This window comes from Bos grunniens, chromosome 8, assembly GCF_055505025.1.
Source record: "Bos grunniens cultivar Pamir isolate PY7600 chromosome 8, Bosgru_T2T1.0, whole genome shotgun sequence".
In the NCBI taxonomy this organism is placed as follows: Eukaryota; Metazoa; Chordata; class Mammalia; order Artiodactyla; family Bovidae; genus Bos; species Bos grunniens.
The window spans coordinates 69030635-69057019 of NC_141172.1; the positions used below are offsets into that span (position 1 = coordinate 69030635).

The 26385-nt window shown below is 44.5% G+C and overlaps 1 protein-coding gene and 1 long non-coding RNA gene across 31 annotated transcripts in view; both read right to left on the bottom strand.

Moving 5' to 3' along the window:
• Positions 1-257: 257 nt before the first annotated feature.
• On the bottom strand, positions 258-3297 carry LOC147367338 (uncharacterized). Its single transcript, XR_015170035.1, has 2 exons — positions 2687-3297; positions 258-1088 (listed from the first exon to the last, which is right to left on the bottom strand). It is a non-coding gene; the product is annotated as an uncharacterized LOC147367338 (long non-coding RNA).
• A 4946-nt stretch (positions 3298-8243) lies between these two features.
• LOC147367339 (tumor necrosis factor receptor superfamily member 10A-like) overlaps positions 8244-26385 on the bottom strand; it is a 46638-nt gene continuing 28496 nt past the window's right edge. For 3 of the 30 annotated variants that reach the window (XM_086416340.1, XM_086416352.1, XM_086416339.1), the window contains exons 3-9: positions 16914-17025; positions 16019-16092; positions 15843-15935; positions 15294-15401; positions 14757-14817; positions 13502-13696; positions 8244-11616 (exon numbers count right to left, since the gene is read on the bottom strand). In XM_086416340.1, coding sequence (XP_086272466.1) covers positions 13618-13696; positions 14757-14817; positions 15294-15401; positions 15843-15935; positions 16019-16092; positions 16914-17025 — 527 coding nt within the window. In that variant the 3' untranslated portion in view covers positions 8244-11616; positions 13502-13617. Of the gene's footprint in view, positions 11617-13501; positions 13697-14756; positions 14818-15197; positions 15402-15842; positions 16175-16773; positions 17112-17245; positions 19179-24561; positions 25987-26385 lie in introns of those variants that run through there. The other 27 variants (XM_086416330.1, XM_086416341.1, XM_086416329.1 and 24 more) reach the window with 18 other exon arrangements.

Here is a 26385-nt window from a genome sequence, read left to right on the forward strand (position 1 = left end):
GACATGAGTTTGGGTGAACTCAGAGAGTTGGTGATGGACAGGTAGGCCTGGCGTGCTGCGATTCATGGGGTTGCAAAGAGTAGGACACGACTGAGCGACTGAACTGAACTGAACTGAATGTGCTGAGAGTGCTATGTCTAGATGATGGAAAAACAGTGAGGTTTCTATATATATGTATCATTTTAATCTTCTGCAGCAAATATGTCTAACAAAACATATAATAAATATTATTTTAAAATATACAACGTTTGACCCTGTTTATAAGAGAGGCCTTTTTAATATGATAAAATTTACTTTAGTGTAATTATTTCTCCCAATAAACCAAATGCTTGCAAGCAAGCATTACCTTGAACAATGCTAATTTTTTTTTAGACATGAACTAATCTTTTTTTTATTTTTTCACGTATTTATTTATTTTTGGCTGCACTGGATCTTATTGCTATGCTCAGGCTTTCTCTAGATACAATGCACGGGCTTCTCATTGATGTGGATTCTCTTGTTCTGGAGCATGGGCTGCAGAGCGTGTGGGCTTCAGTAGTTACGGCACACCGGTGTAGTCGCCCCATGGCAGGTGGGATATCCCTGGACCAAGGACAGAACCTGTCTCCCCTGCATTGGCAGGTGAATGCTTAACCACAGGCCCAACATCAAAGTCCTAAAAAAAAAAAAATTTTTTTTGAAAGGGGAATTCCAGGCAGTTTCTACATTTGCAGTAATCACAGTGATTCAACAGTAACAGAGTGAATTTATTCAATGGTCCCATACACTGAGCATCCAATGTCCATGACTTTAATCCTCATTTGTTGCTGTTGTTCCATCACTCAGTTGTGTCCGACTCTGTTACCCCATGCACGGCAGCATGCCAGGCTTCCCTGTCCTTCACTATCTCCCAGAGTCTGCTCAAACTCATGTCCACTGAGTCGGTGATGCCATCCAAGCATCTCATCCTCTGTCACTCCCTTCTCCTCCTGCCCTCAATCTTTCCCAGCATCAGGGTCTTTTCCAATGAGTCAGTTCTTCCCATCAGTTGGCCAAAATCCTTGTTGTCCAAAGGACTCTCATGAGTCTTCTCCAGTACCTCAAATGATCTAGAAAAATAATTAGTATGAAATTATTGCCATTTTAACCATCTCCTGAACGTGCCTTGCTTTATTTTAGAAAACTCATTTCCAGATTTCCTGCTTCTGCTTAGAAGAAGTAAGAGAGCAGGCTGACCAAGAAATGCATCCTGGCCCAGGTCTCTAGCTAGGAACTGGGGTTTGTGTCGTGGGGTGGGAAGGTGCAGCTCTGCAGAGCCTTTGTGTAACTGTGGCTTTATTAGGGTAGTCACGGGTCTAGAACAAGCTTGACTTTCAGCCAAAGCACCTCATGTTATTTTCAACTATTATAAAAGGAAATGAAAGGGAATAAGATGTAGTGTTCTGGTGCTATACTCTGTTTTTTAAAAGCAGGATGGTTATGCAGAGTCTTTGAGCACAGCAAAAAGGTTTTCTTATTTATTTTTTTCCTCCTCCTATTTATAGCCAGATCAAATTCTTGAGAAATCTAGGTAAGGGGCCAAAGTTGAGGTTAATTGGTGTTAAATTCAGGAGAACTGGAGGAAGCCAGGAAGATGGAAGAAGAAGTGGATGGGGCTGCAATCAGTAAAACCGGCTGGCACCCTCCTCCTGCAGCACACCCCTCTGAAGTGTAACCCACGGTGCTTTGTCTTCAGTCAGTCCCTCCCGCTGGCCCCACAAGGACAGGAGAGCGACTCAGCTTTGCCCACTGAGCACAGGGGTGGTTGGCCCAGTTAATCTGCCCTGTGTTAAGAAATTGAGCCTGCAGCCCAGCACACGGGGCGCCAGACCCATCCATTCTGCGTGTTTTGGCAAAAGTGGCTGAGGATGACAGTCCAACAAATACCAAAGCTGCTTCTGATTCCAGACTCACTCCTGAGTGCATTTTCTTTTAAAGTATAATCAGGCTCCCTCCTGATTGCACTTTGTCTCAGATTGCATAATAAACATGCTTTTGTTTAAAAAATTGTTTTGCATTGTCACTTCTGAGCTATGTTGATGATATCGTATCTGAAATAGCAACAGAGTTTGGTTTTTTGTTTTTATTTGCACTCCAGCAGGGTTCTGTCTTCAAAGAAGTCAGAAGAATGACCTGAGAAGTGTCACGCTTTTGGAGGCCAATGCTAAGGTGAAGGGTATTGCAATATCCAGGGAGAGGATACTTCTAAAAGATGAACTTCAATAAGATACTTTTGAGCATATTTTCCATGGGGTTTTAGTAGATGAAAAGGATCCAAATATGGAGAAGAAATGGCAACCCACTCCAGTATTCTTGCCTGGGAAATCTCATGAACAGAGGAGCCTGGTGGCCTACAGTCCATGGCATCAAAAAGGGACAGACACAACTTAGCAACTGAACAACAACAATACACAATCAGGCAGATTGTGATTTGGGGAAACACTGCTTGATGGAAATGTAGAATAAAATGGAGAGTGAAGTGACCTAGCAATATGGAGCATAGCGTTTTGGAAGAAATTAAAAGTGTATAGAATAATAGTTGCAAATATTCAAACAACAAAGTCTGTGGCTAAAGGAAAAAAAGAAAAAGATCCAAATAAAAAAAGCAAGTATTTGTAAAAACAGTTAAAGATCAAGCTTCTGAAATTCAGGTGACAATGATACTCACTGAGAGTTGTCAGCTATGAGGTCTTCATCACAGAAATCTTCTTCCTATCAGCAGGGTGTGTATAGAAGGAGAAAAGCCCATGGGGATATTGGCTTACATGAATTCGGAGAAGGCGATGGCACCCCACTCCAGTACTCTTGCCTGGAAAATCCCATGGATGGAGGAGCCTGGTAGGCTGCAGTCCATGGGGTCACTAAGAGTCAGACACGACTGAGAGACTTCACTTTCACTTTTCACTTTCATGCATTGGAGAAGAAAATGGCAACCCACTCCAGTGTTCTTGCCTGGAGAATCCCAGGGATGGGGAGCCTGGTGGCTGCCGTCTATGGGGTCGCACAGAGTCAGACACGACTTAAGTGACTTAGCTGTAGCAATAGATTGGTTTTACGGCAGTGTCAATTAGTAGAGGCCCATAATCCACAGGCGGTTTCTCAACAAGACTTGGTTCACATGACTGTTCAGATTGACTGAGGAATGAGCTATCTGTCCAGCAGGGGAGTCATCCACCAAGATGTGGCTGTTGGGAACTGTATCGCTGAGGACACACTTCAAGTTAAGATCGCAGACAATGCCGTCTCCAGAGACTTGTTCCCCATGGACTATGTCATTGCCTGGGGGACAATGAAAACAGGCGGGTTTGGTGGACGGCCCTTGAAAGTCTGGTTAATAATGAGTTCTCCAGTGCCAGTGACCTGTGGGCCTTCAGAGTGATGCTGTGGGAGCTAGCTTTTGACTCTGGGCCAAATGCCCTACGTGGACATGGACCCCTTTGACATGGCCGCGTGCCCTAAAAGACGGTTACCTCGCTGTCCTGAGGACCTGTTTGCTGTGATGGCTTGTTGCTGGCCCTTCGATCTGGAAGGGAGAGCCCAGTTCTAGCAGCTGGTCATGTATAGCCACCTCTGCCATGTCCTGATGATAACAGATGAGTCACTAATTGCACCCCATGTTCAGCAATATATCTTGAAAGAAAAAGATCAAAGAATTTGTTCACCTGCCTTAAAACCACCACAGGTAAATACTATTAATAATCTTGTTTTTTCCTCTTAACATTTTTAAACACTTTTTTTTCAACATTTTTTCATTTCCTTAATTATTTTGCTACAATGTTACTTTTGATAACTCCCTAACATACTGTATGGGTCTAACACCAGTAATTTAACCAGGATCCCACTGGGAACATTTTAATTATTTTGAAGTTTTTGACAATTGAATAATACTACAAAAACATTTTGTCACATAAGTGTCTATATGTGTGTTAGACACTCAGTTGTGTCCAACTCTTTACAACCCATGAACACTAGCTTGCCAGGCTCCTCTGTCCAGGGGATTCTCCAGACAAGAACATTGGAATGGGTTGCCATTCCCTTCTCTAGGGGATCTTCCCAACCCAGGGATTGAACCCAGGTCTCCTGCATTGCAGGCAGATTCCTCACCATCTGAGCCAGCGGGGAAGCCCAAATGTCTCTATAATCCATGATTATTTAACAAGGCTAATAGGTAGACTAAAATGGTCATTAGTGTGGATATGGTTTCAGCAACTCAGAGAATGGAGCAAAAGCCAAGTGCTTATTAAGACATTGTCTGGACACTCTCCAGGGAGGGAGGGGTGGAAATCCTGGGAAGTGGTTTGCATCAGGAAGATTCCAGACTCCTGTGGGATCGTAGCATAATGGAGGACAGAGAGAGCTGTCAAAGCCAGAGACCTTTTGCTGTGATTCAGCAGGGAGAGCATGAGGTGTGCCCAAGGGGACAGAAAAGACAAAAGAAACCAGAGGAAGAGCAGTCAAGTGCTGAGACATGGTAAAACCTGAGTCTGAGGAGTCAAGAAAAAAGAGGCAAAGATGACTCAGGACCCAGGAAAGGGATGGGTGAAAAGTCACTTCATGTTTTTGTGGAAATCTATTCCAAAAACTTAGTGTTGTATTTTCTATTTGTCCAACTCAAACTATTGAGGGATGTAAAAAAAAATCTTTAAAAGTTTATATGTATTTAATGAAATTCCATAGACTGAATGTTTAACATCCAGGCAGAGAGACTGTGTGCACCCTGTTTATCTTTAGTACTGGGGACAAATTTCTGGCCTTTAATCCTATTATCTTCAATTTATAAAATGGACATGACATTTTTCAGACTTGCTTAAAGTTTAAGTTTTTTGAGCAAAGATTGTGGGCAACTTTGCTTAAAGGCTGTTTGGTTAACAGGACTTTTCAGGTGGTGCTAGTGGTAAAGGACCCTCCCTGTCAATGCAGGAGACCTAAGAGATGCTGGTTCCATCTCTGGGCCAAGACGATCCTCTGGAAGAGAGCATGGCAACCCACTCCAGTATTCTTGCCTGGCGAATCCCATGAACAAAGAAGCCTGGTGGGCTAAGGTCCATAAGGTTGCAAAGAGTTAGACATGACTGAAGCGACTTAGCATGCAACACGCCTTAGAAGAGAGAGGTTGGCTACTGCCCTGTAGGGACTAGAGGTTGTCCCCTGCCGATCAGGGCCATGTACTCATATTCTAGGCTTCTTTCCTCCAGAAGAGACTTTGTTTCTATTCCAGAAGAAAATACAGGATCTTTCTTACTGAGAAGGAGAGCAGGAGTAGATGTGTCAGCCATCTATTTAAGCTCTGAGTTTCACAACCTGGAATTGATGCATAAACCCCACTGCACACACAGGTACACGTGCCTCTACCCTCTCCCGCTGTGGGGAACCAGGGCTACGTTTACTTGGCAACGAAACAGTCTGATCCTTGATCCAGAGATCTCATGACGGGATGGTGTGTGCACAGTTGGCTAGCATGTATGTTTGTATGCATACACATACACTTGTATACTGGTATATACATGCTACCCAGGTATACATGCACACTCATAAAGACTCACATAAATAACTGTGGTAGGGTAACTCATTAACTCGCAAGTAGGATCTCAGACCTGTCAGAATTTCAGACAAAATACCGAGAAATGATCAACAGAACAGTGGGATGTCTCAAGATCAAGGTAAAAGGATGGTGACTTCCCCTCCCCCTGCCCCAGTCACTCACTTGCTCTGATGAAACAAGCCGCCATGTTTTGTTCAGCCCTGGCCTGCTGCGATTCATGGGGTCGCAAAGAGTCGGACACGACTGAGCGACTGAACTGAACTGATGGAGAGGTCCAGGCTTCCCTGGTGGCACTGGGGGTAATGAACCCGCTTGTCATTGCTAGAGACCTAAGAGATGCCAGTTCAATCCCTGAATCAGAAAGATCCCCTGGAGGAAGGCATGGCAACCCACTCCAGTATTCTTGCCTGGAGAATCCCATGGACAGAGGGAGCCTGATATAGGGTCGCAAAGGGTCTGACACAGCTGAAGCGACTTAGCAGGTACACACACACACATATGGAGAGGACTGGGTTCCCTGGTGGCTCAGCCGTGAAGAATCCGCCTGCCAATGCAGGAGACTTGGGTTTGATCCCTGGGTTGGGAAGATCTCCTGGAGAAAGAAATAGCAACCCACTCCAGTATTCTTGCCTGGAGAATTCCACGGACATAGGAGCCTGGTAGGCTACAGGCCATGGGGTTTCACAGAGCTGACATGACTGAGTGACGACTAAACAATCAATGGAGAGGCCCACATCACAAGGACAAAGGACAGCCTCCTGCCAACTGCCCCAAGAACTGAATCCAGCCCCACCTCATGTGTAAGCTTGGAAGCACGTCCTTTTCCATTCAGGCCTTGAAGGGACCACAGCCCCAGTCTGGTGAGACTCAGTATCAGAGAACCAACCTACACTGAACCATTAGAAATGGTGATGTAATAAAGGCTGTGACAAACCTAGATGCCATTTTAGAAAACAGAGACATCACTCTGCCAACAAATATCCGTCTGGTCAACACTCTAGTATTTCCAGTAGTCGTGTACGGATGTGAAAGTAGGACCATAAAGAAGGCTGAGCACCGAAGAACTGATGCTTTGTTTAACCGTGGTGTTGGAGAAGACTCATGAGAGTCCCTTGAACAGCAAGGAAATCAAACCAGTCAATCGTGAAGGAAATCAACCCTCAATATTCATTGGAAGGACTGATGCTGAAGCTGAAGCTCCAATAGTTTGGCCAACAGATGGGAAGAGCCAACTCACTTGAAAAGACTCTGATGCTGGGAAAGATTGAAGGCATGAAAAGAAGTGGTCGACAGGATGAGATGGTTGGATGGCATCACCGACTCAGTGGACATGAGTTAGAGCAAACTCTGCGAGATGGTGAAGGACAGGGAAGTCTGGCATGCTGCAATCCACGGGCTCACGAAGAGTCGGACAAGACTGAGTGACTGAACAACAAGAATAAGACTGTAGTTCTAAAACACTAAGTTTTAGGTTAATGTCCACTAATACGTGCTCTTACCTAACCTGTAAAACTGCTCGGATGCATCCCATATGTGAAATGTTAGTCACTCAGTCATGTCCGACTCCTTGTGACCCCATGGACTGGGACTTGCCAGGCTCTTCTGTCCATGGGATTCTCCAGCCAAGAATACTGGAGTGGGTTGCCATTTCCTTCTCCAGGAGATCTTCCAGACCCTGGGATTGGACCCATGCCTCTGCATTGCAGGCAGACTCTTTATCATGTAAGCCACCAGGGAAGCTCAAGCCTGTTGATTATATAATATTGCCCCTAACACCCTCACCCCCCCACCCCCCATCCCTCAGCTTCTCATAAAGTGTTAACAGACCTAAAAACAAATGGAGGCCAGGTCAGTCTTCTCCATTCAAGGACAACTTAGGTGATCTGATACAGGGGTCTCACACAGGCAACACTGCTTTTCAAGAATTTATTTTCAAGTAATTATAAATTCACCTCTTCCTCCTGATTTGTGATCTAAAATATTTTTCTTCCCACTCCTGATATAATATGTAATCGTTCACAGGCAGGAGTGGGGGCAGTCAGGGGGTGTCCAGCTCTGCACGAGCACCTGTGCTCTGGGAAAGGGGACAGGGCTGGGACCATGGGGCTCCCCCAGGAAATCTAGGTGGGTGGGGGATCCTATCCTAAGGTCCAGGGGAAGGGAGTTGTGTCTCCATGAGGTTGCAGGGCTGAGCCACCAGACCCACTGTGATGAGGATGCAGAAAGGACAGCAGGGACAGAAGGGGAAGGTGGCCCCAGAGTGGCAGGAGGCTCACAAGTGAGGGGCCACAGAAGAACCCCAGCAAGCAGGGCCCCACCAGCCCTTCCCAAGAGCTCTGTCAGAGCCAGTCTGCACCTCCAGGGAGCCCAGCAGGCCCAGACAGGACTCAGAGACACAGACACCACAGGGGGAGGCTGTGCAGGAGCCTGGCCAGGCTGGGGCCTCTCTCCCAGGGGAAGAGTGGGGAGGAGGTGGACAGAGGAGGGGCTGAATTCCAGTCCCCCAGGAATCTGGCATCTGGAAATCTTGAGTCAGAGCAGGAGACACACCCATGCAAGATGAGCCTGAGGCATAAAGGGGAGAAGGAAGGAGTGGGTCACACAGCAAGAACACACCCCTGTACCCTTCACTCAGAACTGCTCCAGAGAACCAGAGGATGGGGGAAAAACACACACATGCCTCTTTTTATATACAATTACATATTTAATTTGATCACAAATTCATACAATTGTATATTTATGGAAAACTATATAATTTCTAACATTTTGATAGTTCTTATACTTTTTATAACATTCCACATTTGTCAAATTGTATAAAACTATATATAAAATTATAATATTTGTATATAACATCACATATTTAATTTGGTCACAAAGTCATAAAATTGCATATTTATATAAAATTGCAAAATTTTTATGTAACTGCCATGTAATTTGGTCACAAATTCATCCAATTGCTTATTTATATAAAATTATAAAATTTGTATATAACATTGCATTTTTAATTCGGCCACAAATTCTTTAAATTGCAGGTTTATAGAAAATTGCAAAATTGTATATAACACTGAATATTCAATTTTATTCAAAATCATAAAATTGCACGTTTACTAAAATTATAAAATTTGTATATGATATTGCATATTTATTTTTTTTATTATTTTTGTATATTTAATGAATTTTTATTATCCAATTTTTAGATGAGATATATATAGTATTACGGTTGCTTTTTAAAAATTTTTTTAATTTAAATTTATTTATTTTAACTAGAGGCTAATTACTTTACAATACTGTATTGGTTTTGCCATACATCAACATGAATCCACCACGGGTGTACATGTGGAAATTGCATATTTAATTTGGTCACAAATTCAGTACTGAGGAGAAACCTGAACAGGCATCCAGTCTTCAAGTAAAACTTTAAATTGTAACATTTGCATTGGCATACAGCAGTAATGCTTCCCGGATGGCTCAGCAGGCAAAGAACTCGCATGCAGTGCAGGAGACACAGGACACGCGGGTTCGATCCCTGGATCGGGAAGATCCCCTGGAGTAGGAAATGGCAACTCACTCCAGTATTCTTGCCTGGAGAATCCCATGGACAGGGGAGTCTGGCAGGCTTAGTTCACAGGGTCGCAAAGAGTCGGACACGACTGAGCGACTAAGCACCCACCGGAAAGCAACAAAGGAGTCAAGTTTCACTTTTCTTGAAGGTTCTCATTAGTAAAACACACAATAAATGTGTACAAATGAATATACATGACAAATACTGACAAGGCTGATACTCTAATGGGCACTCAAGGAAGTCTTCTGAGAAAGGGACAAGTGACCTGACACTTGACTATTTACTTTTTTAAACTGTTTTACAAATGCACATGCTTTTTGTAACATATAGGTGACAGTTTCAAATTTTATTGTATCTTATTTATTTATTTTAGCTGTGCAGACTTCACTGCAGCACACAGGCTCCTCTACTGTGATGTGCAGGCTCTACAGCACATGGGCTCAGTTGCGGAGCACATGCTTAGTTGTGGTGTGTGGGATCTCAGTTCCCAACCAGAGACTGAACCCGGGCTCCTTGCATTGGGAGTGCAGAGTCTTAACCACTGAACCGCCAGGCAAGTCCCAGGAATTCATTTCTATCTCCTCCTGGGGATGAAGGCAGAGTGTCCTGCACAGAAGGAACAGCAAAGACAGGAAACACCTGACTTCCAGGAGAGGGAGGGACATCAGGGCCAGAGGGATGTAGCACCAAGGCCACGGGGGTCGGCCCTTCTCAAAACACAAGAGAACTCCACACACTGTATCCATTTGTACCTACATTTTAGGCAATTCCAGTTTTGACCACACCAGTCACATCAACCTTGGGAAGACAACATACAAGCCTTGAGATGGACTAGACCAAAAACCTCCCTGAGAATTGCTTCTGCTATTAAATTATCCTGCAGTGATTGGAATACTATGGAGAAGGGTTTGGCAGAAGGTAAAAAAAATAAATAAATAAATAAAATACAAAACCCTAATATAGCAGGCATTTTAGGTCAGTTCTCACAGTATTTAAGAATCATCATTTCTGTGTCTTTTCTGCAGAAGGTCAAAGCTTACAGAGGGGTTGAGATCCTTAATCAGCCAATTCAAACACAAAAAGGCAATTCTGGGCTCAGAGCACCAGTATCAAGGGGGGCCCATCTAGTGCGGAGCAAGCCAACACTGAACATAACCAAGGAGCCCATCCATTCTTCCTCCCAGAAACTATGGCAGATCCTTGTCCTCTCTTCCTTGAGCCCAGATGGAATGAAGGTCACTGATAAGAGCAGACGTGACACAGAAACTATCTGACACTCATATCTAACCCACGTCCCACCCTAACCTCCCAGATGAGCAGGAGGAAGCCCGGGGAATGACAGCCCAGTTCACGGTCACCAGACACAACACGGGGGTGCCAATTCTGCTCCCTCTCTGCTCACTTGTTAACATCTCTCTATGAAAAATACAAATATTCACCCAACTATAAAGTTGACATGTTTAAAGCCTGGACCCTGAAGAAGTCGCCAGGCAATCCCAAAGTGGTCAAATTCCCCCAGCAGTGGGCTTGCTCTCCTTTATTGCTGTTCTTGTTTTGTAGGTTTTTGTTTGTTTGTTTTTGCCTCATGGCTCGTGGGATCTTACTTTCTGACCAGGGATTGAACTCAGGGCTCTCAGGGCAGAGCCCTAACCACTGAACAGCCAGGGAATGCCCTCCTTTTGTATTTCTAGTTTATTTAGATTGCCAGTACTCAACCAGGTAGCCCACATAAACCTAGAAATTATATTTGCAAAATGTTTTTCTACACATACATATATATGCACAAACATAAAAGTACCAAGACATATAAGATGTTTGCACTTTAATGATGTATATTACAAGTTACGGGGCCTCCCTGGTGGCTCAGTTGGTAAGGAGTCTGCCTGCAGTGCAAGAGACCTAGGTTCCATCCCTGGGTAGGGAAGATCCCCTGGAGAAGGAAACGGCAACCCACTCCAGTACTCTTGCCTGGAGAAACCCCATGGACAGAAGAGCCTGGTGGGGACAGTCCATAGGGTCGCAAAGAGTTGGACATGACTCAGTGACTAACACCTTCATTATAAGTTACATCATTAAATGCATACATACTAACATGAATGACAAATTTCAAACAAATACAAATAAAAACTAGAAGTCTATTAGCAGTGTGTCCTGAACTGAAAGACTGAGGTCCTCAAACGGTCAGGGCACAGCAGAGCCTGTCTCACTTTCTTCATAAACATGTTAATACTTTCCTGAGTTCCGCAGGCACTCTTGAATTGTCTCATTTGTCAACCTTTGCCCCAGCATTTCCAAGGCATCCATCGGGGTGTTGACTGAGGTCCCCTGTCCCTTCTTGGTGACTGGCAGCATCACACAAGGCATGTGGAGAGACCCAGGCCTATTCTCTGGTCACAAGGATCTCATTTCATGTGAGGCCCAACTGCCTCAGGAGCGAATCACAGAAGTCACAAGGAAAAGATAGCTGCAAACTCACTGAAGAATAGCTTCAGGCCTAGGTTGGGGGAAAGTCACAGAGACAGAGTTGGAACGGGCTTTCACAAAGGCAAAGGACCCTCAATTCAGGCCTAGACTTCAGGATGGGAACCTGAGGAGCTCCCCCTGCTGGTAAGCCTGCTGCTCTGCGCCCCTGACCTGCTTCCCAGCAGCAAACAAGCCACACAGGCACTGGGCATTGGACTTCGCCAGCACCCAGAGCAGTTGGGGGCAGTCCAGGTCAGCAGAGAGTCCTGCCCCAAGCGGGGGATGCGGGCCCATCTGGAAGAGGAGACTGCTGTCACAGAGGGAGAAGGCATCTGTGATAGGAGACAGAGGGTGGGACAGCGAGGGGCAACAGACCTCAGAGGAGGGCACCTGCCTTTCTCAGGAGGGTGAGGCCTCCTGGCTGCCACCTCTGCACTGGGGACAAAGCAAAGGCCTGGAGGGAGGAAGGTCTCCGGCCTCACACCCCGCTCGGCCTCACTGCCTGACACTGCGGTAGAGCTGGATGGGGACAGACTCCGAGCAAGAATTTAACCTTAAAATGGAGCAAACACCACCCGCCTCATGGACTGTGCTGCAGATTCAACGCTGTGTGTGTGAAATGCTGTGCACACCACCATCCACAGTACATAAGGAGGGCACCCAACACAAGTTTATATTCTCTAACAGTTACACTGAAAACATGAAAAATAACAATACTAGTTTTCATAAAATATGGTACTAACTCAAAGTATTCTAAAAAATTTCCTTTCAATATGTAATATAGATAGCTAATGGAAAGTGGCTTGATAACACAGAGAGCTCGATCCGGTGCTCTGTGATAACCTAAGGGAGGTGGGATGGGGGCGTTGGAAGGAGGCTCAAGAGGGAGGGGATATATGTGCACCTATGGCTGGTTCATGTTGCTGTACAGCAGAAATAAGCACAACATTGTGAAGCAATTATCCTCCAATTAAAAGTAAGTTAAGAATTTTTTCACTGCAATATGTAGTGTTAGCTGCTCAGTTGTGTGTCTGACTCTTTGTGACTTCATGGACTGTAGCCTGTCAGGCTCCTCTGTCCATGAGATTCTCCAGGTAGGAATACTGGAGTGGGTTGCCATTCCCTTCTCCAGGGGATCTTCCTGACCCAGAGACTGAACCCTGTTCTCTTGCATTACAGGTGAATTCTTTACCATCTGAGCCACCAGGGAAGCCCCTCAACATGTAATCAATATACAAAAAAAAAAAAAAAAACTGTTAACGAGACAAATTATAGTCATTTTTTCTACCAACTCCTTGAACTACAGTATCGAGTTATATACTACAGCTCATCAGATTTAGCCACAGTTCAGGCGCTCCACAGGGCTCCCAGGTTGCACCAGTGGTAAAGAACCTGCTTGCTAATGCAGGAGATGTAAGATGTGGGTTCGATCCCTGGGTTGGAATGATCCCTGGAGGAGGGCATGGTAACCCACTCCGGTATTCTCGCCTGGAGAATCCCATGGACTAAGGAGCCTCACAGGCTACAATCCATGGGGTTGCAAGGAGTCAGACATGATTAAAGAGACTTAGCATGCATGGACAGGGGCTCCACAGCCTCCCTGGGCCACGGCGTGCCCTGCTGGACAGCACAACATCTCAGATGTCTCAGAGTGGGTCAACCTGGCCCTGAGCAACCAGGGAGGAGAGAGGATGGTGGAGGAGGGAAGGACAGGGAGGTGTTAGGGGCCACTGTTAGAGGACAGAGGGGTGCAGGGTGGGAAAAAGAGGAGGGGGCAGGGAGGGAATTAGAGTCCTGATGGTTCAGGGACAAGCCATCCCCTCTCTGAGTTGCCCTAACCGCTATGGAGACAGAAATTAGGACACAGTCCCTCCTCCCTCCACTCCTGATCCCCTGCCCAGGAAAAAAACACTCACTTTCAGTGGCGTCTGTTGGAACCAGCAGCCATCTTCTCCTCTGAGATCCTTCAGGGGCTGCTGGTTTCTGTAAAACACAATGGAGAGCAGCCTTGGTCTTAACCGGGGGTCCTAGGTTACAGAACTGAGCCTAGTAAACCTTGTTCTGAAATTCTGGCAGATGCAGCCATAAGCAAATCAAAACCAATGCAGGACCTTTGAGGGGAGCAGACAGAAGAGTCATTATTTTATATACAATTGTGTTCTTATAAACCTCTAATGGTTCAACAATAATACTTAAATGTGAATGTGTGGATGGATGAATGTTAAAAATTATGACAATAAATTCTATAATGAATTATGAGTTGGATAAACTCATCAGGTTATAGAACATTGTAATACAAAGATACAGCCTCAACAAGAAACGAGCAATTTACTGAAGAAAAACACACATGGAGTTGAGGTATTATAAAACTCTTAACTTAAAATGCTAACTCTTTTCATAAGAAAAATATAGAATAGCTAAAAGATCTCAGTTCCTCCTAGATTAATTTATAAATTAAGGTAATACTCAAAAACCTCAAAACTATTGAAATGATATGACCCCAAACTGTAAACGTCTCTGTATGTTTATGTGTGTGTCTGTGTATGTATACATATATTATATACATATGTTTAGTCACTCAGTCATGTCTGACTCTTTGCGACCCTATGGACTGTAGCCTGCTGGGCTCCTCTGTCCATGGGGATTCTCCAGGCAAGAATACTGGGGTGGGTTGCCATGCCCTCCTCATATATATATATATATACACACACACATATACATAGTGAAAATACTTCTGTATGTTGACAAAGAAATTTTACTTCAAGTAGATTCAACAATACTTTTGAAATAAATGTGAAATTCCCACTATGATGAGGAACGGCTTAAAAGTATGTAACAGTCACACAGAAAAATATTATGTAGCTCTGACTCCATCACTCGGTCAGTCATGGGAGGAGTGATTACCCTTCGCCTGCCCTGTTCTAGACAGGGATGTGGTGACAAGACAGATGAGAAGTAGCATCAGAGCTGCCAGTGGACCAGAGCAGGGGGTGGGCTCCCTTCCCCTCCATGCCCTGGTCTCTCTCCAGAGCAGGGGGTGGGCTCCCTTCCCTCCATGCCCCGGTCTCCCTCCATCACCACCTCCCCAGAGAAGAGGAGACCTGACCCATTGCCTCTCCCTGTCTCTACCACAGTCCCAAGCAAGCAGAAGGGCCAGAGCCCCACACTCACCAACAGGCAGTCTGCTTGCTGCATCTCGGGACTGGGCATTGTCTTCTGTCAGCTTCTTTTCCTGCCAAGGGACCAGAATGGAAAGTCAATCTCCATTGGTCAGCCTGTTGTTGTGTGCATGGTCCAGAGCCCCAGACCTTCCTGGGGGACATAAGTGCCAGAAAAGGGCCTCGAAAAAGCAAGGCACTGACCCAGGAGTCACAAACCCACAAACCCCTAAGCTTCTAGGGGGAGACAGTGGGTTCTCCCTTCCCACCTACACCTCTGCTGTGCCCCCCAAGTGGGCATAGACTCAGCACATCTAGGCTCTGATGATGGCACCCAGACTCTGGTGTGATGCTAAGGGGAACTGAGCACCCCTGCCTGACACCCCCCACGCCCCAGGGCTACAGAGTGAGGGTGTTTCAAACAGTAAGGACAGGGCCAGCGCTGCCAACTAGCCTTAGGATAGCTCTCAGCAGGCCAGTCTCCCTCCTACATTCAGCCTAGAGCCCCCAGGCCAGTTCAGAGGGTCAGGGACAACAGCATAGGACAAACCAGAGACCATGTCCACCCTGGGCTTTGTTGTGATGCAGTTACTGAGGGTCTGAGGCCGCCAGATGCTGGAGAAACCGATCACCTTGTGCCAGCACTCATTAAAGGGACCTAGAAGAGAAGAGAAATCCACTGAGTGGTGGCGAGGGCACTCTTGCTGCACCTCCCTTCCTAGGGACAGGGTGCAGGTTGGGGGCTCAGACACTGAACAAACAGCCCTGGGCCTGTGACTGCAAGCGGGACATTCTGAATCTGGAGAACCCTCAGGGAGAAGAGAGGGAAGAAAATGAAGTAAAATGAAACCCATGTAAAATTTCTGTGCAGTGCTACTGAACCACCCTCTTCTGCCTCCTCCCACCAGACTCGGCCAGGGGGAAGAGGGGACCGTCAGCTGAGTTGGGGGCCCGATGTGATCAGTTTTATAGGACCAGGTGAGGTGGGAGGAGGAGGGGTTTCTTGGGGAACAAGATCAGAGACAAGCCAGGAGGAATAGGAGGATTGGGGAGATGGAGGAGGGAGCCAGCACCTCCTCCTTCTCTTCTAGAACCTCACCTTTCAAGCAGCACCATACCATACATCCGATTAGGACAGCGGTGATTACAAGTCCAATTACAATTATTGCAATCATCAGCCTTGAAGGAGGGCCTGAGGAGGGAGAGGGAGTAATGGGTAGTCTCTGGCTCATGGTTGCTCTCCAGGAACTGGAGCTTCCCCATGGGCCGGGGTACCTGATTCTTGGTCCACACAATTGATGTTGCTCCAGGGGGTACAGTCCATAACCATGATCTTCCCATCAGGGCACCTGGGTACAGACACAGGAGGACCCATCAGGGACAGCTGGCTGGATGAGGAGAAAGAGGCGGCAGCTTCCCGTCCTGGGTCCCCTGACAAGACAGTGGAGGGGAGACAGGCTCTTGCTGTCTGCAGGGGAGGGTCCCCTTACTCCCCCTCCCTGGGCGGGAGAAGGATCCAGGATTGTGTACTGCGGCCCCCAGGCTCCTACTGAGTGTTCAGAGCTGTCCTTCAGGAGCTGGGCTTCCTCTGAAAGGCCCTCCTGGCCTCCCTGGGCTGCACGGGAAGCTCTGTGAGGGGCAAGGGGGGGCCTCGTCCAGGTCAAGGGTCAGAAGGGTGTGGGCACAAGTTTGACTCATCCTCCAAAGTTAATATGAGGCCCTCTCATCCACCTGTTGACTCTTACTACCAATCTCAGCCAATACTGGAGCGTCAGATGATAGTGAATTACTATTGGCCCCCGAGTCCCCGAAGAGGAAAGATTCAGGTGCTACTGGGGAACAAGGGGCTGGGTGTGAGGCCTGTCAAGTTGGCTCCGGTTTTATAGGAACCTTGAAGGAGCACACACATGGCCTCCTCATGACTTCTGTCTGCTGTCAGCACTTCGGTCTTTCTAGGCCCCTCCCGAGGAGACGTGGGAAGGGGCCACTGGGAAAGCCGTGCAGGACAAACAGTGGTGGTAGGGAGCACTGCTGCAGGCTCAGGAGACCCCACAAGCACAACGAGCTCTGGGAGGTGGAAGGGGCTTCATGGAAGCAGGAGACAGAAGTGGGTACAAGGAAACTGGGGTCTCCTGTGGGTTGGAAGCCCCCCTAGGCTCCTGTGTCTCACCCGGTGGTGCATTTTTGACAGAATTCAGGTGCATCTTCTCCACGGAAAGTGCCAGGTTTGCACTGACACTCAGTGTCCTTGGTTGGGGTGCAGCGATTTTTTTCTTCTTCTCCTAGAGACCAAAGATTGCCGGGGACCAGCCCCGGCTGATCCAGGGTATTCGAAGCGGGGACGGCGTCGGCGAGGATCAGGAAACAACTGCTTAATTAAACGTTAATTAAGGATATAAAGAGTAATAGAATGAGGATAGCTCAGTGAGGAAATTCAGTGGAGAAAAGAGGCTGAATAATTCAGCCAGAAGGTAAGAGAAAGAACGACATGGTGAGACCAAGTTTCGGTGAACAAGGCCCGCACTTTATTTTCCAAAGTAGTTTTTATACCTTAAGTTATGCATAGAGGATAATGGGGGAAGGGGTAGAGTCATGCAGTAAGCCAGGCTTTCTTCCTGCAAACTTATCATATGCAAAAGTTTAGGTGATTTGCATCATCTTCTGGCCCGGAGGCCTTTTTCTCTAAAGGTGATTATTCTAAAGTCAGGCACCAGCCTCCAAAAAGCATTAGATAAAGTTGCATTCCTACAGAGCAAAGGTGTGGTGGGCTATAACAAGAAAAAGAATTAATTCAAGGGTCCCAGGTTACAAACATTAAAGCTACTATTTACACCAATTATATTAATCAATACACTGCCAGGGACACAGCAGGTAAGGGATATGGAGACTTAGCAGCAAACATTGGCCCAACAAGTGAAAATCCCTTCACCAATACAATTTCTAATCAATCTTTTGACTGCTCAAAGGAATCTGTATTTAGACAGTTTAGAACATCTCATGCCTCTCACAGTTTGGAGGCTCTGAGCAATCACATGTGGCCGGAAAAACCTATTCAGGCAGGCTAGAGGACTTCCAAGGGAGTTTGTAGGTTGAAACACTGTCACACCCAGGAATTATTAACTGGAGCTATAAGCTAACTCTTTTTTCAGAGAGGTAGTGGGGGACAGCCCCCCGTAAAGTCAGAGGTGTAGGTGAAAGCACAAAGCAGAAAGTAGGCAGACTCTGGTTTTGGGGGTAGATTGCTCGAGAATTTCCAGGGAGACTCCTGAGGCTTGATCCCGCCTTTGCGTATGCCAAGCCTCCTTCCTCATGACCTTTGCCAAAGGCGGAGCTCGCTCCCCGCATCTCCCCCTTTTTTATTTCTTAAAACAGCCAGAGCCAGCTCAGTCGCGAGCTTTTGAATGCTCTGCCGAAGAATCCTGACAATACAAGGAAGAATGATCATGAGAAGCAAAATTAGAACTAAAGATATTAGACAGAATGTTTTTTCCAGAAGTAAAGTTAGAGAAGGTGTGAAGTAAGTCATTAGCTGCTCCAGCAGTGGTAAAATCCAGTCGACAGTGTTCCAGGGCCTGTATTTGATTATGAAGTTTCCCTAAGCCAATGTCAGAGCTGTTCCAAACACCTGAAATATGATTTGTAATTTTTTTTCATTTATAATCTGTCTCGTTTACCTTTAAAGATGTCACGCATATCCACCAATAATCAGCGTGGCAAGACAGAGCCATTTTCACTTTTAAAGCCTGTAACTCAGTCCCAATATGCATTATGGCCTCTTTTAAGGCCTCTACTCTCATCTCCAATTTTCTATCTATAACTTTCTGTGTTGCTAGAGTTAAAGAAACATTTTTAGACATGGTATCAACATATTGGGCAGTATGCACTTGTTGAGTCAATGATATTGCTGCCACAGTAACAGAAGCAATTGCTGCTATTAAAGCTGATATTCCTAAAATAAGTAAGCCCACAGATCGTCGTGATCACATTAAATCTTGTAGTTGTTGTAACACAGCAAGACTATAGTTAACATATCAATAAGTGGTTACATCATAAGATAAGGTGGACGTTGTAACACTACAAAGGAGCAAACATTATACTGAGGGTTTAAACAAGATGAGAGCACGCATTGTTCACAAGTCACTACATTGGGTCCACCAGTGAAAGTCACATGTACATTAAGTTTTCCAGAATCGTTGGTAAAGAGAAAAACATAAGGAGAGGGTAGACAAGCCAAAACAGAATAAGTAGAATTATTTTCTGGTTGGAGTTCGCACTGCAGCAGCCCCGTCAGTCTTGCCGGGATCTCGATGTTTATCTTGCCTCCCCTTCCGGCGGGCTCCTCTTTTGTGATCGAAGCAATGGGGGAACTGGATGTCTGGGGGTCTGCAACATGGCGAATCAACCTGTCCTGGATCTAAATTGGAGAATCTGCATCCTGTGGAAAAATACAAGCACATCCTCGACCGCTAGTTAATAAGGGGTCAGGACCCTTCCATTGTCCTGAGAGAAAGTCCTTCCATTTGACTAACGGTTTTGCATTTAATTGCTCCAGGCACCAATGACGAAGCATTGCAGTAGTTCCAGCCAGATCAGTATTTAGAATATTTATTACGAAAAGAGCAAATATTTATTACGAAAAGAGCATGTTGCAAGATTTGATGGGGACAGCTATACTTAAACTCCCCTTCTTTTAGTTTTTGAATTTGGATTTTTAATGTTTGATGTGCTCTTTCCACAATGGCCTGTCCCTGGGGATTATAAGGGATGCCTGTATTATGTTTACCTGTATTATGTTTAATTTGAAACTTTATACAAAATTCCTGAAAAGACTTAGAAGTATAAGCAGGAGCATTGTCAGTTTTCAAAGCTTTTGGTAGGCCCAAATATGAAAAACAGGTAAAGAGATGTTGTATTACATCTTTAATTGCTTCCCCTGTACGAGCAGTTGCAATAATAACATGAGAAAAGGTGTCTACAGTTAAAGAACAAAGGAGTTTTCCAAATGAAGAGACATGAGTTACATCCATTTGCCAGAGTACGTTAGGTTTGAGACCGCAAGTATTAACTCCCATAGGTAGACTATTATAAACAGTGGGGCAATATAAGCAAGAATGCACAATTTCTCAAGCAGTCTCTCTGGGAATTTGGAATTGATACCTTAAAGCAGTAGCGTATTGATGAAGTGAGTGAGAGGCTCTGGCCTCCTCAATCACAGAAGCCACTGTATTTCTGGTTAACAAGTTAGCCAAATCATTAAAGGCATTTTAAGGGCCGGGCAATCTGGAATGAGCCCGAATGTGTCCAATGAAAAATATTTTATTTCTTTTCCAAATTTGTTGCTGTAATTTAGTTAACAAATGAAATATGGTAGTTTTATTTTCAGGCAAAACCGCAGTTTCAATGTGTGGAAACAACCTGACAATATACTGAGAATCAGAATAAAGGTTAAATTCCTCATCTGCAAACATAGCAAAAGCCTCTATGACTGCTGTTATTTCAGCTCTTTGAGATGAAGTTTCCCATGTTTCTAAAACCTTTTGGTGATTTTTAGTAACTATGGAGGCTTTACTGTTTGCTGCCCGTCAGTAAAGTTTATCTGAGCATTTAGAATAGGAGATTGTTTACATCTGACAGGAAAAATAACTGGATGTCTGGATATAAAATTCAGCAAAACATGTGAGGGTAAATGATGCAAAATTTTGACCAAAATGGTTTCCTATAGCAATCTGCCAATTTTTATCAAACATTAGAAGAGCAACAAGTTGTTCCTTATTATATGGAATTACAATTTCTGATAGCTCTTTACCAAATAATTCAATGTTCCGCTTTTTTCCTTTAATATCAAAGTAGCTATCAATCCCGGATAAGAAGCCACTACATTTTTAGTTTGAGCGGGAAGATGGACCCACTCTAGGGGGCCGTTTTGCCAATTTTTTGTCTGGTTACCCCAGTTACACCTATGGGGGTTTTATGGCAAAGGAATTATCAAGCAGTTGTCAATTTAATTTTTAAAATTTACATTTTAACAATATAAATTTAGAGATATGTTAATTTAGGTCTAATGTTTAGTTTAGGTCTCTATAAATTTAAATAATAAATGTATAACCTCCTTATCTCATTTTGATATACAGATATACCTAAATGCAAAATGTATTTATATATGGCAACAAGTATAGACTTATTGACATAATATACTTGAATTAATCTTTATAATTAATGTTAATTAATATATATTACAGCAATACAACACATACACAGCTAATACCAACCAACACAAACCAATGTACTGTAATAATACATGTCACACATATATAATTATACAGTATACAGAACATATATCATCACAGCACATCAATCCATACCAAATATCAGCCACACACATTATATTACTGCAATATACATTTAATTACACAGTATATATATAATACATATATTGATTTATATACAAATTAAGTAAGTATAGATCTATTAAATAGAATTAGGCATACCTTTATTATGTTTTATTTATACCCATACCTAATTAGGCAAACTGTAGTTAGGCAAATATATTTATATTACGTATTTATAACAATATATAAAGTATTGTTAATTGTACCACCTGTTGATAACTAAGAAATTGAGAAAACCCTTCTCTGAGTATCTCCTATTTGAGACAGCACGTCCCTCCCCCATAGGGTAAAGGGGAGCGTAGGAACTACATACAGTTGGAAAGTTCCACAGGTATCCTCAAACTGCCAATCTAACATTTTTGAACTTTTAACTACTGTGGGGGCTTGAGGGCAAATGAAACAAAATTTGACCCCTGAAATCTATCAGGGCAACTTGACAATCATCACTATTTTGTAAAAGACTTGCAGTTGATCCTTATTGAGTGAAATTATTATATTTGCTACTTCTTTTCTAAAAAGTTCCACACTTCTTTTTTCCTCCTTTTATAATTAATTGTGCCACCAAGCTGGGATAAGATAAAACTATTTGTCTTGGGATCACTGGTAGATGGAACCAATGGGCCTTTTTGTCACAAGCACCCTGTAAGTGTATGTTTTGTTGGAAGAATAATTTAATCTCATCTTTTGGTAGTATTAATCCTAATTAACTGATCATTTAAAGTCTCATCTACTTTAACAAGAGCCAACTCTGTCTCACTAGTCAACTTAGAACTGGAATTAGGGTCACTTTTTAAGCAATTAAACAAAGGCTTTAAATCTGCAGTAGTCAGTTTTAAATGTGGGCATATCCAATTAATGTCCCCTAATAATTTTTGGAAATCATTTAAAGTTAGTAAACAATCTCTCCGCAGCTTCAAAGGGGCATCATCAGTTTTTAAAACTTTTGGCAGACCTAAATATGAGAAGCAAGTAAAGAGGTGTTGCACAACATGTTTATAAGCTTCTCCAGTTATCGTTTTGTAAACGATTTTGTAAAATCTGGTCTATAGCCTTTTAGATGACAAGCAACCATCTAATCTTTGCTTGAATACTTCCAGCAACGGGGAACTCACTATTCTTCAAGGTTTTAAACTCTCCCTCACCTTTTTCTCTACAGCATTCCCACCCCGCATACCAGTTTCTCTAATCTCAACTCATTTTCAGTAGTATGTGTTGGCCAGGAGCTGGGTCAGTCTTTCCCAGCAATGTTAAGAGACGTCTGTTCCTGTGTCTAATAGCCCTGACATTTTATTTTCTTGAATTAAAAGATCTTTTAAAGGCCTTGGAGCTGTAATTTCCTGCACCCAAAAGGCTGGATCACTAGATCTAAACGCTCTGTGGCTCTTAGCTTGAGAAGTCAAGTTTTTTCCTGCCTGATAAGGTAAAAGCAAAAACTGTGTTATTCTTTGACCTTTATTAATTTGCACAGTTTTGGTAAGCGGCGAGATCAAAACTATAATTTCTCCAATATAATCAGAATCTACCACACCATATACCACCGAAATTTCTTGAAAAGAAAGCGAGCTACACCCTAGCACAAGTCCTACAATGCCCTCAGGCAGGGGGCCAGCCACTCCCCTTGGAATCGGAGCAGCCGGCATATCAGGGGTTAATATTGTTGCTAAATCCCTTTACCGTCTGCTTTTTTCTTAGCCTGGGTGAGACCCCCCTGAGGGGGTTTTCTCCAAGGAGCACTGCATATTGTGCACGCAGTCTGTTTTAAAATCTCCACTGTTCAAAAAACTTTTTATCTTCCTCAGGCTTAGGCAACACTTTGAGAAACTTTGGGGGCAAAGTGGGGAACTCTTGGGCCCTGGAAGGCGCAAACGGAGGCGGCAGCAATGGCCTTAAATCAGAAAGTGGTCGTTAAGTTGTGTTTTTTTTTTTTTTTTTAAGGTTTGCGCAGGGGGGGTGGGGGGGAGGGGGAGCTCGCCAGGGCACCTGGTCACAGCGTCTCTTACAGTCTCTCTCTTCCTCTCTTCCTGCTTTTCTCGCTTTTTTCTCCCCCTTCATTTTTCGCTACCCTTCTCTTTCCTTCGTTTCTTTCCCTTTACCCTCTTTCTCTCTTTTTCTTCCCTCCTCCCTCTCTTTCTCTCTGTATCTCTTTTTCTAACTTCCTTTTTTCCTTTCTCAGTCTTGCTGCATTCCCTGATTCCTTCCTTCTCTGTTCCTCTCTCCTTTTCACTCTTTAGCTTTTTCTCTATCTTTAGATCTTTCTCTATTTTTTCTTTTTTTTTTTACTTTTATTTTTATTTTTTTCTCTTTTTATTTATTTATTTATTTTTTTTGCTTGGGTGAGGCCCCCCTGAGGGGGTTTTCTTCAAGGAGCAGGCTCTGTATATTGTGTATTTTTTAAAAGCTCCTTTGTTTAAAAGAAGTCTTTTTTATCTTTTTCAGCTTTAGGCAATGCTCTGGGAGACTTTGGATGTAAACTGGGGAATTCTTAGGCCCTGGGAGGTGCAAGCGGAGGTGGAGTAGTCACCTTAAATCAGAAATTGTTGGATAAATTTTTAAAGGTTTGTGTAGAGGGGGAGGGGGCTCGTCAGGGCGCCCGGCCGCAGCGTCCTGTAAGCCCTCTCCTTCCTCTGGAGGTAGAGCACAGTCTCCCTCCTTTCATTCGTCAATGGCAGAAAATATGATCTGCGCAGAAGGTGGAGACCCACTACCATCCACCGCTATAGCCTCTCCCATAGGCTATCCCACAGCCTCATGATGAAGGTCCAGAACATTTTTAATCATATTTATAGGATAAGTTTTTAGTTGTTTTTTACCTTCACCCAAGTATCTAAATTAACAGTAGCCTCTTTAACAGTTTCAAGATTACTTGTATAAAGAGTTGCCATTCTTAGTTTCAGTGTTACCCATGTCAGAAAATTAAGTATAAGAGAAGATAAAGCTTTTAGCTTTTAAAAGATCAGGCTTTTCTTTGGCCTTTTAACTCTAGAAACCGGGTTTTCTCTCAAACCCCTTTGACACTTTCAATAAAAACCGGGTTTTCTCTCAAACCCTTTAACACTTCCCACCACTACTCGCCCTGTCTGTCCTACAGGGGGGTCCGCGGCACCCTGGGTGGGGGCCTATCCATCCCGTAAATTGAACACTTTCTCAACACTTTTTCAATTCAACACTTTCTCAACACTTTTTCTGAGGTACCTACCTTCGAATCAGCCTGTTCGGGCGCCACTTGCCGGGGACCAGCCCCGGCTGATCCAGGGTATTCGAAGCGGGGACGGCGTCGGCGAGGATCAGGAAACAACTGCTTAATTAAACGTTAATTAAGGATATAAAGAGTAATAGAATGAGGATAGCTCAGTGAGGAAATTCAGTGGAGAAAAGAGGCTGAATAATTCAGCCAGAAGGTAAGAGAAAGAACGACATGGTGAGACCAAGTTTCGGTGAACAAGGCCCGCACTTTATTTTCCAAAGTAGTTTTTATACCTTAAGTTATGCATAGAGGATAATGGGGGAAGGGGTAGAGTCATGCAGTAAGCCAGGCTTTCTTCCTGCAAACTTATCATATGCAAAAGTTTAGGTGATTTGCATCATCTTCTGGCCCGGAGGCCTTTTTCTCTAAAGGTGATTATTCTAAAGTCAGGCGCCAGCCTCCAAAAAGCATTAGATAAAGTTGCATTCCTACAGAGCAAAGGTGTGGTGGGCTATAACAAGAAAAAGAATTAATTCAAGGGTCCCAGGTTACAAACATTAAAGCTACTATTTACACCAATTATATTAATCAATACACTGCCAGGGACACAGCAGGTAAGGGATATGGAGACTTAGCAGCAAACATTGGCCCAACAAGTGAAAATCCCTTCACCAATACAATTTCTAATCAATCTTTTGACTGCTCAAAGGAATCTGTATTTAGACAGTTTAGAACATCTCATGCCTCTCACAGTTTGGAGGCTCTGAGCAATCACATGTGGCCGGAAAAACCTATTCAGGCAGGCTAGAGGACTTCCAAGGGAGTTTGTAGGTTGAAACACTGTCACACCCAGGAATTATTAACTGGAGCTATAAGCTAACTCTTTTTTCAGAGAGGTAGTGGGGGACAGCCCCCCGTAAAGTCAGAGGTGTAGGTGAAAGCACAAAGCAGAAAGTAGGCAGACTCTGGTTTTGGGGGTAGATTGCTCGAGAATTTCCAGGGAGACTCCTGAGGCTTGATCCCGCCTTTGCGTATGCCAAGCCTCCTTCCTCATGACCTTTGCCAAAGGCGGAGCTCGCTCCCCGCAAAAGATAAGGTTTTGAGAGTGTGTTTCCCTCATATGTCTCTCAACCCTTCTTCACAACCCAGATCTCCATCCACTCAGTTCAAGAAGTAATTCGGAGGGCTTGCTGGGTGGTCCAGTGGTTAAGAATCCGCCTGTCAAAGCAGGGGACGCAGGTTCCATCCCTGGTCTGGGAAGATCCCATATGTTGTGGGGCAGCTAAGCCCGTGTGCCACAACTACTGATCCTGTGCTCTAGGGCCTGTGCACCACGATGAAAAGCAACAAGGAGTAGCCCCCCTCACCACAACTAGAGAAAGCCCTTGTTCCACAACAAAGACACAGAACAGCCAAAAATAAATGAATTAATCTTTTTTTAAGTAATTTTGTGGTCATTTTCTGTGGCAACACACATAGACCATCCATAGAACAGCCACTGTTCAGGCGTCACCAATAGAGGCATAAAAGGGACTGTGCATCATTACGGATTGCATCAGGGTTGGGAAGAGAAATGAGAGAGCCCAGAAAGAAGTGGGCTGGGGTGAGGTGTAATCTGAGACGCTGTGGATGGAGAGGAACCCTTGGATGATGTCTCAATGGGTGATGCCCTGCCGGAGAGGCAGAGGGACCTCAGGTCATGAAGGCTGAGAGAGGCTGAGACCCCAGAGCAGAGGGCATGGCGCCCGCAGGAGCCTGGCCCAGGATCAGACACATCACACAGCTCAAACCCAGCCCTGCCCCACTCCCCCAGGCCTTCTGCACTGTTACCATCCAGCTCCCTCCATCAAGGGACACGTTATTCTCCTCTTTCCAGCTGTGTTCTGAAAGACTTCCCTACCAGTTGGCATGCGTTATGCAAATAACTTCTGTTTTCATTATTTTACTGACCTAAGACAAGATGAAAACCTAGCTGGGCTGGAAATCAGATCTCTGACTCCTCATCCCATTTAATCCCATCTCATCACCCAGCACTCTAACTGCAGGCGTGGGGGACCACAGGTTCTGTA